At 38.6% G+C, this 12207-nt stretch overlaps 1 protein-coding gene across 3 annotated transcripts in view; it reads left to right on the top strand.

Moving 5' to 3' along the window:
- Window positions 1-12207, top strand: part of TEK (TEK receptor tyrosine kinase) — a 105195-nt gene that overhangs the window by 40190 nt on the left and 52798 nt on the right. For all 3 annotated transcript variants that reach the window (XM_036021528.1, XM_036021529.1, XM_028514517.2), the window contains exons 2-4: window positions 1882-2193; window positions 10117-10227; window positions 11045-11197. In XM_036021528.1, coding sequence (XP_035877421.1) covers window positions 1882-2193; window positions 10117-10227; window positions 11045-11197 — 576 coding nt within the window. The remainder of the gene's footprint in view (window positions 1-1881; window positions 2194-10116; window positions 10228-11044; window positions 11198-12207) is intronic.

The following is a 12207-nucleotide window of genomic DNA, read 5'->3' as shown; positions in this document are numbered from 1 at the left end:
GTTACATTTGATTTTTCCCTGTAAACTTATTGTCAAAACAGTCTTTTAAATATGGGCAAGAAAGTCAATTTAGATTCAGGAGAGTACTTTCATTTTTAACCTCATTATTCTAGAAGTGAGAGCTAAGTGAATAGATGGACTTGAATCAGATCTATAATAAAATCTGTCCATCCACCCAAGAAATACTTAATATGAAGTTCTCTATATGTGGAGACTAAGCAGGATATTCTTATGTAAACCGATATGAACAAAACAGCTTCAATGCTCGTCCTCATGAAACTTACCATTTAGGGGAAGGGAAAATAAAATAATAATCACAGATTATGGCAATCTTTATGAAATAAATGAAGCTAAATTAGAAGTTAATGGGATGAGAATGTGGATATGTTATAGGTAAGATAGACAGAGAAGCCATCTATAAGAAAGGCATTTTAGCTGAGACCCAAAGGATGAGTAGAAGTCAGCCAAGCAGAGAGTACAGAATGCATTCCAGGCACAGGGATCCCCATGTGCAAAGACTTTGAGGTGGGAAAGGGCCTGGTACATCCAAGGAACTGAAAGATATATGAGAATTTGAATTTCAGCTCTGACTTCAACAGCTGGGGAAGATAGAATAAGCTACTCAGTCTTTTGAACCTTCACTTTTTTATATTTACAAATAAGATAATGGTGCATACTTCACAGGGTTGTTGAGAAAACACAATGGATATTTAGCGAGATAACACATAGCTTACTTGAATCACTTTACAACTACACAAAGGTCTCTGAGACTCCATTCGGCCCTCACCACCCAGTGTGCTTGACCTCCTAATCATTTTATGTAGGCTTGGGAATCAACCATTTCTGGCATTTCCACACTCACCAAGAGGAGAGAATAGGCACAGATTCTGTTTGTTCATCCAAGAAACTTTAGAAATCAAAACAAAAGGGAGAGAGAGACAGAGAGAGAAATGAAATGATTTTCCTTTTTAAAATGTGCTTCATCATTTGTGGAGTAAATTTTGAGGATCAGGTAGGATTTTGTTTTTACATTTGGGAAGGGTTGAGGTTTGGGCCTAGGTGTTTAGGAAATGGAATAAAGGGAACTGAAATAGTGATCATTGCATACCCCATGTATAACAGGCACAGTGCTTGGCAAGTTATGTGTTTTATCTCATTTAAATCTCCCCGAGGATCCTTCCGCAAGGTAGGTCTTTATAACCTTGTTTTAAAAATGACATAAATGAAGCTCAGAGAGAAATGTAGATTTCTCTCAGTCACTGTCTTTTCTTGTGGAATTTAATATGTTATTGGGCAATTCTTTGATAATGATGAGAGTCTTCACACAGTGGCAAACAGTGCGCAAAAGTAGGTTTACAGTTTTTATGGAAAATAATAAAATAATTAATAAATAATAATATAAGAATAAACTGTGTTTCACATATTCACAAGTATACAACCTACTTGTATACTGTTGATATATTTCTTTATAATAGTTTATCATTTGGCAGTACCACACTATCATTAATTGATTAATAATTAACTGAAATTAATAATGACATTACCGTGAATTTATCTCAACAAGCATTGACTCAATGCCTCACTAATTTCTTAGGCGTTATAATAGGTAGTGCACAGCTTGTTTTGGAGAATGGAAAAAACTGATAGTTCATTGCAGCTAGGGTGTATAGTGGTGCAGGAGTGGTTAATAGGGTTGGGGTGATGCCATGGTAAAGAGTTGTTGATCTTGTTCTATGGAAAATAGGCATTTGATCAGAGCAGCCTTTTAAAAAGACTGCTCACATAGCTATTTTTAGACAAGGCTTTGTAAGCACCAGTTTATCTTGTGGGGCGCCATGGTAATGACCCTCCTCAAAGATTATGATCCTTCTTTCTTTTTAGGAACAGTGGATAGTGCCATGGACCTGATCTTGATCAATTCCCTGCCCCTTGTGTCTGACACTGAAACATCCCTCACCTGCATTGCCACTGGATGGCGCCCCCAGGAGCCCCTCACCATAGGAAGAGACTTTGAAGCCTTAATGAACCAGCACCAGGATCCACTGGAAGTTACTCAAGATGTGACCAGAGAATGGGCTAAAAAAGTCATTTGGAAGAGAGAAAAGGCTAGTAAAATCAACGGTGCTTACTTCTGTGAAGGGCGAGTTCGAGGAGAGGCGGTAAAGATACGTACCATGAAGATGCGCCAACAAGGTAATGTGCCCCTGAGTGATGGGCAAGTGAGGTCCACTGAGATACACACACACACCTTTTGTTTTGACAGCTGCTCATGGAGACTGGGCATGAGCTGGCTGAGTAGCTTAAAGACCTTGTCTGCCTCTTTTGTAAGCAAAGATGTCTCTAGTACACTGCAAGTTAGCAATGAAAGAGACCATCCAGTCCAACTCCCTCACATTCAAGCCCATTCACTAGACATAGTGCCTAGTTCATAAGATGAAATGAAATACATGTTCTACTAACGGATCTTTCCATAGCCCTTATGGAAATAAGAACATGTTATGGGTATGTAATATAAAGATCACAGTAATTAAGACAACTATGCATTGCCAAACTATTGGTTATTTTGAGCTTTCTCATTGATTTTTAAAATTTGATTCTTTACTTTTTTAACTTTCCCTGAGTATTCTTAACAGAAGCTAATGTCTTCAGTGGAAAAATGTAGTAGAAATAAAAAGTTAAAAAGAGAAATATCTATCAATTATTCAACCTAATTGGTTATTGACATGTCAGTTACCTTCTGTTGCAAGAATGCTGTGTGGCACAGACCACAGAGGCATGCAAATATAAGCATTTATTGCTAGTGAGCCCATGTAGCTGAGTTGATTAGGTGGCTCTGCTGACATTGACTGGGTTTTCTCAAATGTGTGGGTGTTGGCTGGCTGTCAGCTCATTAGACTTGACCTTGGCTGGGCTAGCCTGACTGTGTTCCTTGTGCATATTAGCCTTTAGCAGGTTAACCTAGGTATTGTCTTATGGAGATGGCAAAAGTGCACAAGAATAAGTGGAAACACTTGAGGCTTCTTGAAACCTAGTCTCAGTATTATACCCTCTCACTTCTGCCTCTTTCTATTGCCCAAAGCAAGTCAAATAGCTGAGCCTAAATCAGAATGGAAAGCTACTACTCAGTTAAATGGCAGCGTTATGGATGAGATACTTTTCATCCCTCTTTGGGATGGAGAACTGCAGCCTTTTTTGCAGGCTGCAATACTTGGAAAGAGACCAGGATTTAATTTTAGAAGTCAAGTACCCAGGCCCAGCTCACAGAACACCAGAAGCTTGAAGGAGGATCTTGAAGGCCTTCTACAAGGGAGAATATTACTCCTTGTTACTGCCTCACAAGGCAGTGATGTGATGGAGCTTCATTCTTCAAATACAAGTAGGTCATAAGCTAAATCTTTAGGGCAGTCCACCAAACTGATGACAGTTCAGAGCAGATGGTGCTGCAAATATTCTTTGATGATTCTGTTCTACCCTAAGGGCCCCAGCCTGGATAGGCAGATAGACTGGCGCATTTCTAACAAGAGCCCAAGTGAAGGTGCTTCAGGGAGAGACCATCCTTTGAATAGGAAGGGTTTAGTAGGACCCTAGCTGGGGTCCACCTGAAATTGCTTTGAATTTGTTAATAGTGGTAATTAAAAGATTTGAAGGCAAAAAGCCAATTTTAAGGTCAAAACTGATAAAATCACTATTCATTACAAATGAAGGAAAAGATTTCTTAGCAAAACTGTAATATTCCCCTTTAAATGACATGAGGGTGAGTGGGAAAAGTGCACAACAGACATTCCCAGGAATGTAGCTCTCCGGTGAGGGAAGAGAGGTTGAACAAAGGGATGTGAGGTGTGCCAAAGCTATCATGGCTGAAAAGTCACCTCTATTATGTTTTACATGTGTCATTTGTATAAAGAGTTATGTCCTTCTGCTGATATTTCCACATTCTGAATGAAGATAATCTGAAATCTGTACCCTAATGGTTTTACAGGAATGAAATGTGAAGTGCCACTGTGCCCTTTCTGGGATGTCCTGGGATTGTCCTTGATAATGAATAAATAAGAACCTGTAGAGTGTATTAAACCAGAACAATGGGAGTCAAAAACCAATTGTAATGATCCCTTCAAACTGAGAGTTCAGGCCAGCACAGATAAAGTATAGAGTAAATTCAGTTAAGTGGGGCAACAGCAGGCTTGGATAGTGAGAAACAGGTGAGAGAAGATGGTTTTTAGATTCACCTTCACCTGAATTTGAATTATTGCTCCACTACTTACTAGCTATGTGGGCTTAGGCAATGTATTTAACCTCTGTAGGTCTCATTTTTCACTATATGTAAAATGGGTATAATGATACCTCCAAAATTGTCTTAAGTTTTAAATAAGGTGATTTATGCAAGAAGCCAGTTCCCATGAGTGCATTTAAAGTAAGATATGGCACTGGCTGGTGCAGCTCAGTGGATTGAGTGCTAGCCTGTGAACAAAAGGGTCACTGGTTTGATTCCCAGTCAGGGCACATGCCTGGATTGCAGGCCAGGTCCCCAGTAGGGGGTGCAACCAAACATTGATGTTTCTCTCCCTCTCTTTCTTCCTCTCTTCCCCTCTCCATAAAATTAAATAAATAAAATCCTTAAAAGAATCATTTACAACTTTATTAAGAATAAATAAAATATGATTTACACAATAGATGTATTCCTAAAAAGCTTGTGTAAAGTGGGACACTGCAGAATAAGTTACATAGTAATAACAATAGCAGTTTGTAAATGGTGGGAATGGGATTTGATGCCAAGCAATCTGACTTCAGAGCCAGTATTTCTCATCACTGCACTTCCCTTTGTATATCACTTGCAGTGTCAACCTCCCTCTCTTACTGTGAGCACTTGTTTTATAAAGTACAACTCCAACCAAAACCCTACAAAGCAACCCAGGACACAGTGTAGAGGTATGTGAGTAGAAGTCAGCCATATGTGGTTTGAGCCCAGCTCTGCAACTGAATGATCTGACTCAGGGCAAATTACTTAATTAAAATCATAGTTTCCTCATTTGAAAAAATATATAATGGTAGAGATCGAATCACATGCATTTGAGAATTAAATCAGATCACAAACACTATCTGGCTCACAGTAAATGTTCAATAATTATCATTTTTATAATGTCTTAGAATAAGCAATAATTTAGTGATACCATTAATTTTCCTACTCAATTGCAGAAAATCTTAATATCATACATTAAAATAATTGTGAAGGATTATACAAAATAGAAAAAGAGGTAGTACTTTCCTGTATTTTAATAATAACATCTCAGGCTGTTGAACTGGTTCTGTTTCTTTTGCTGACCATGCAATGGCTGAAATATGGTGTGAGGAAAGTGATATCCTTTACAGTGAATCAGGAAACCTCTAAAACTCTGTCTTCATAAACTATTAAGTCCCTGGTAAAACATCATGGGAACTGAGAAGTGCCTGCCCAGGGGCACGGCAGGATAGCATAAACATCAATATAGTCCTGCTTGCTGCTGACTTGTGCATCTGGGGAGGAAGTGGAAAATCCATTTGAGATGTGCCAAAACACGGCTTAAATTGGCTCTCACGCTCCAAACGGCCAACCTGTTTTTATCAATGGCATCATCCAAAACAGTCCAAAACAGTATATTCAAACTGTACTGCTGATTTCATTTGGGAGTAGGAAGGTAGATATGAAGTTTGAGACACTTTCATATCCTAAGATCTCTATCAGAGTGGTCCATCAGAAGAAATATAGGTGATTTTTCTTCTTATTTTCATTTGAAAAATAGCTTTACTTTAAGAGCCTCAAACTTTTCACAAAAGTTGAGAGGGGTGAGTGAGCCATTTTTATCTAAATAACACAAATGAACATGTTAAAAGCACAAAGAAAGTAGAGAAATATGAAAGCAGGTTCATTTATTTATTCCTTCATTACACAGGTATTCTTAAGTTTCTGTTGGTGCCATACATAGCAGAAGCAATGATGTTCACACTTCCTGGGTACTTATTGTGTGTTCTAGCAACTTCATATACACATTACCAAATGTGTATCTGATGAGGACTACTATGACCCCATAGTAGTAGATGAGGCTTATAGCTACTGTAAAAACTTAGGTATATTTGCACACCTGGTTTCCATTTGTTGGACCTGGTATGGTTAACACTGGCTTGATCTCACAGGCCAGACCCTACCCACCACCTTGTGCTGCCATTCAATGGACCTGCCCTCCTGCAATGCTAGGTCTAGCATGTGAAGCACCTTAGGAGTGGCACTGTAATGGGGAAATGCAGCTATGATGGCATTTAACCTGGATTCCAGAGGTTGTGCAAGGCCCCTGGAAAAGGCAACATCTAAACGAAGACTGATGAATGAGTAGGAGTTGGTGAGACATAGGGGAAAAGAAGGAGCAGAAAAGAAAGGAGGAACTTCATAACTTAGACATGAATGATCACACAGACTGTTTGAAGGATCCCATGTAGTTCAGGATGGCAGGAATTGAGAGCTGAGGATGCAGGCCTGCAGTGTGATGAGCCTGGAGAATTTGTGTTGTGGAACAAGTGTGGACCTCTTGAGTTTGTGTCTTAACTTCCACATTTATTCAACGTTAGGAGGCCTTGAGTAAGGAAATTAGTTACCCTTATTTCTGTCTCCCACATCAGTAAACAGTGGATATCCTGTTTTCACAGGGCTTCTGTGAAATTATACAAAATAATAATGGACATAAAAGTACCTTATAAATCTCATTACTCCTAGTCCTTAACCATCATTAAAGGAGACAACTGAAATTTTTTTCAATTATTTTTCATCCACGAGAAACATTTTTGTTTACAAATTATTAAAAGTTGTAATAACAACTTTTTCAAAAATAGTTGAAAGAGTTGTTATAAAAGTTGTAACAGTAGTTAGAACAATAGTTATAGTTATAACATCTATAGTTATAACATCTATTTTCTGCTCCAGTTTTTAGATATAAATGAATTATAGTTTTAGTGAAGTTCTATCTGTTCATTAGCTCATCTCAGTGATTCGAGCAACTCACCTTCTAACCTAGGTCTCAGCAACCTCCTTTATAAAAGGACATGGTGGGACTTTAAGCGCTTAGAGGACTAACTCTATATAACCTGTGAAAAGTCTCTGGAGCCAAATTACCTGGTTCCAGTCCTGGCTCTCCCATGAACTTGCTGTGTGATCTTGGACAGGTTACGCAACCTCCCTGTACCTTACTTTACTCATTTGTAAAATTAGGATAATTACAGTGTCTACTTCACAGATATATTATGAAATTAAATATGTGTAAAGTTCTTAGAACAATGTCTGGTATTCATAGGCACTATTGAGTGGTGATTATTGTTTTCATGATGCAGTCAAGACAAATGAGATTGATCTTTGTGTACCATGTCAAAGCTGGGCTCCTGTGTCATTAGGAAGCTTGAAGTACAACACTTAGCAAAGTATAAATAGCCTAGAAACATTAATGCAGGAGGTAGCAGGCTAGACAGCAGTGGAACTCTGGTGTGACTGTTCCTACCTAAGAAAATAGGGAACTTAAAGGGCACAGCCTGAAATAATAAAGAGCCACAGAGTGGGATAAAAGAAAAGCACATTGGAGTTGAGCATAGGGGGGAATCTTGGTTCCTTTTCAGATACAATTTTTAGTGAGATGTCCCATGGTTAGCTAAGCAATCTTCACACAAAGGGGCAGAAAATACAAACAGACCCCAAAGAAAGGAACAACAGCATGAAATGGTCAGAAAAAAGATATCACAGAAACCCAGGAGTATGCTACAGAAAGCAAAAGCTACACATTTGAGGATTGCTAAAAAAAAAAAAAAAAAAGCTCCTTGTCACTGTGAGAAGGAGCCCACCAAAGTCCCCACCCTAGGCCCCCTGCCTGCCTTCCTGACATAGTTGGTTTATTTCAGTCCTGTTGAGAAAGCTGCCACTCAAGTCCATATTACAAATGTCTGCACAGAGGTGCTGCTGTTTGTTTACACTTGGGAAGGATACCGTCCTCTTCTAAGCACCTAGAGGCTTGGCATACATCATTTAATATTTCTGACAACATTTCAAAGTAAATGTTTTTACTTCCAATTTACAGATGAGGAAACTGTGATGTTCAAAGGCTACATAACTTGCTCAAATAGGCACAGTGTGTGGTAGAGGGCAGTCTCAAACCCAGGACTGTCTTATCCTAAGGCTCACAGTACCCTTTGGTCTACACCATTCTCCCTCTGGGTTTGTCCTTGCCACTGTCTGCACCAAGACATTTATATGGGAGCCCTAGCAGGGCACCATGCCGGGGTCAGCAGTCACAGAGGAAAGCAAGCAGACAAACCTAAAGCCTGGATCCTGAGCATGGTTCAGAGGCATCTCCAGCCCTCACAGTGTAGCTCTCTAAGCACTTGCTTCTTCTCAAGCCACCCTACCTAAAAACCAGTCCATAGGGAGTCAGATGTTAGGGTACAAGGTGTTTTGTTATTGATTTCTAATTTAGGTGCATTCTAATCAGAGAATTTGTTCTATGGGATAGTTATTCTTCATTATTTATAGAGGCGTGCTTTGTGGCTTAATAGCAAGGCAATATACTTCAAAATAACATGTATTCAGGTAGCTATGGACAGGGGTCCATGAATATCCAACAGATCTTTAATTGTCATACTCAAATCTATATTTGTCCTTACTAATTTTGGACTGTTTGGTTAATCAGTTCTTAAATGTTTCTGTAACGCTTGCAGATTTGTCACTCTCTGTTTAATTCTGTCAGTTTTTGTTTCATGGGTTTTGAAGCTCTGTTGTTAGGTGCTATACAAGTTCAGGATAATTAAATCTACCTGTTGGATTGTTTCTTTTTCTCATCATGTAAAGACCAACTTTATCCCTAAAATTATTTTTTGACTTCAGAAAAGATTTTTTTGTCTGATATAAATATTGCAATATTAGCTTCTTATAGTTAATTGTTCAGTATATATTTTTATATCTCTTTATTCTCAATCTTACAAGGTCTGTACAGAAAAAGTCCAGCCATTGATAATATAATGAGAACAGTTTCTATAACATTAATGTACCTTGGCAGTCAGGGACATGTCTTCTGGTTTCTTCCATTCTTCCCTCCCTTCATATTTAGGAAAGTTATGCATTCTGTTTCTCTTCTTTTAGTGATTATCCTTACATTTTTTATGTTGGTGTAACTTCAGTGTCAATTATACCTCAATAAAGATGGCATTTTTAAAATTGGCTTAATTTAAAGCCCAGAGTTAATCTCCCTTATTCTTGTAGTTGTGGCTCTCTGCCAAATATGGTATAAGTTAAAGGAATTTAGGAACTATTGTAGTTGGGAGAATGTTAGATGATTTTGTTCACACATCTTGTCCCCCCAAACAAGGAGCTCAGGCAATGTTTTGTTCCAAGCTTAAAGCAGAGATAGGAGTTTCCAAAATGATTTTATAAGTCAAATATACAATACCCTTTCAGTTTCATCTCAGTACTTCAGTCTTATGACCATGTCAGCTCATATATAGATAGCTAAAGGATGAAAGGCAAGATGCTGGACCCAATCTTTGCCCTATTTTTCAATACTTCGATATTTACACCATTAATAATAAGTACAGCATTGTAGTGATTCTATTTGAGCAATGCTTGGGGCATTCTAAAGCAATGGGAATTATGTAGAGCAGCAATAACCCCAAAGGACCAAGGGAAAAGCCATTTGGCAAATATCTGGCCAGTTATATTCTATTCAGCTTTGAGGAAACTCTCTAGGCATTGGAGAAGGATGGCAGATTCATAGTGAATAAGTTTATAGTTAATATCAGGTATTAGTTTGGTAATAGGTATTAACCAACAGTCTTCACATCCCTCCTAGTTGCACAGAAAAAAATGTACATACATATGTTGTGTGCATATATTTACATTTTTATAGAGGAAATAACCCTTCCTTTCATCAGAGTCTTTAAAAAAATAACCTTAAGAAAGGTTAAAACCCATTAGCTACCACTGTTTTTCATATCATCAAAACCAGGTGACTCTGGTTCAGGGCCAGCCCTCACTGTCTAAAGTTCAAGGTTCAATTGCTCCTGGAAAAAATGTAACCTCATTTTCTCATTTGTTTTCTCTGTCTCTCTTAAAAGCTTCCTTCTTACCAGCTACTTTAACAATGACTGTGGACAGGGGAGATAATGTGAATATATCTTTCAAAAAGGTGTTGATTAAAGAAGAAGATGCAGTGATTTACAAAAATGGTGAGTATGTGTTTGGTGTGAGATATCAGATAGCACAAAACATTTTAGGTCATTATGTTATTGCAGTCTTAGGAGCAGATGTTTGAAGTAAAGCCACTATGGTACAAGATAATCATATTATGTAATAGAAGCTCTCTTTGGCAATGTATTTGGTGACTTACATAAAATAGAGATACTTATACATATATGAATGTACAATATGAATTATAAATGTACAATAAACCCCACTGTGATGTGATAAGTGGGGTCCAAATTCTGCCTTGTAAAATGTTTGCTTGTTTGATTGCAAAGTTAAGAAAATGACCACAGTAAGCCTGGAAAGCCAACTGCCAATCATTCTCAGGGTCTTAACTATGCAATCCAAATCTGTCTCCATCCAATTACAGTTTGGCACCACTTGAAGGCAGTTACCTGATTCCACTAAAATATTTCTGGGGACTATTCTGAGTTCTGCGGGTAAATAGGACTTCCAGATTAGAGTAGTAATTCTAGGTATCTTCTGGTCAATTGATTAGTTGGCAGGGTTATTTCCTACCCAGATTTGCCTGTTCAGCTCTCCCTGCAGAAGATAAAAACTTTAATCTACCCCCATCTTCATTCATTTGGCAGTAGATCCCACGGCCTATCTGCTCTATCACCATACCTTTCTTGACTGTTGGGAAGCAATGAGCAGCTCAGCCTTTTCATTCTTCTACATTCAGTATGCTAGAGCATATTTTCTATTGGGTCATGGAAAGCTGATCAAGTAGAGGAGGCAGGCAAAGAAAAAGGAGTGTTTGAATGTTATCTATTATTCCCTACTCTTCTCCTTCACCAGGTTCCTTCATCCATTCGGTGCCCCGGCATGAAGTACCTGATATTTTAGAAGTGCATCTGCCTCATGCTCAGCCCCAGGATGCTGGAGTGTACTCAGCCAGATACATAGGAGGAAACCTCTTCACCTCAGCCTTCACCAGGCTGATCGTCCGGAGTAAGTGACTGAGAAGCCACCATCTGTGATGGCGTAGTTGCTAGGATTTTTAGTTGCAAGTAACAAACTGACTCTGGCTACTTAAGCAAAAGCCAAGAACTTGTTGGAAGTATGCAAAGGACTCTTAGAAAATTGATGGAAAAGCTGACAAGTAACTTTTCAGAAAAGATAGGCTCCAAGGATGATCTGGGGCTCAGCACTGCTGGGAAAGAGTGGGCTTTCTCTGTAGGATGCTACCGATCATTTCCCTAACTTCAGTGATGTGTCTTTTACTTCCACATTTTGACTTCCCACGACAAAGAATAAAACTGGTCTAACTAACATATGCTAGATGTCTATTCACCTAACCAACAAGCTCTAGATAAGGGTGGAGCTACATACTATGGTGTAGGCACTAGGATCTCATACTTGAATAACAACACCATTCTCACACAAAAAGGAAATCAGTTACCTGGGCAGTATCCCTGATAGGTGTCCTACAGGGGGATGAGGTGGGCCTTCTGGGTTGGTATAATATCTTATTAAATGTCTCCTATAAATCCTACACTGTCCAGATCATTTAACTCTCAGTATGGTTTCTATTTTCAGAATTAAAATATGCAGGAGTTAGAACTAGTGGAAACTACCCCTACCCCATTATAGCTATCAAAATGGGAAGTAATCATCACTAGTAGTTTTTGCAAGAAACCGATCTGTACAAAACAAAAACAATTGCCCTGAGTTTTCCCTAGCCATGTGAGGTATCCATGATATTAAATATTCAGGTTTAGGCCTAAGTACTTGAAATGCTTTGTCATTCCCTAATGATTGGGATCTCTAACTCATGAAGAGTATTTATTTTGCTTTGCATTGTATTCACTTATTCATTCATTTGTTCATTCACTCAGCAAATATGTGTTGATTCTAACTGTGTCAGACATTATGTTGGTGTTGAGAATACAAGGATAATCAAATGAGCCACTGTCCCTTGGGTAATTCCCGATTAGAGCAAATACACACAAACACACGCA

This window comes from Phyllostomus discolor, chromosome 3, assembly GCF_004126475.2.
Source record: "Phyllostomus discolor isolate MPI-MPIP mPhyDis1 chromosome 3, mPhyDis1.pri.v3, whole genome shotgun sequence".
Lineage (NCBI taxonomy): Eukaryota > Metazoa > Chordata > Mammalia > Chiroptera > Phyllostomidae > Phyllostomus > Phyllostomus discolor.
This window is presented reverse-complemented; position numbering and strand designations above follow the sequence as displayed.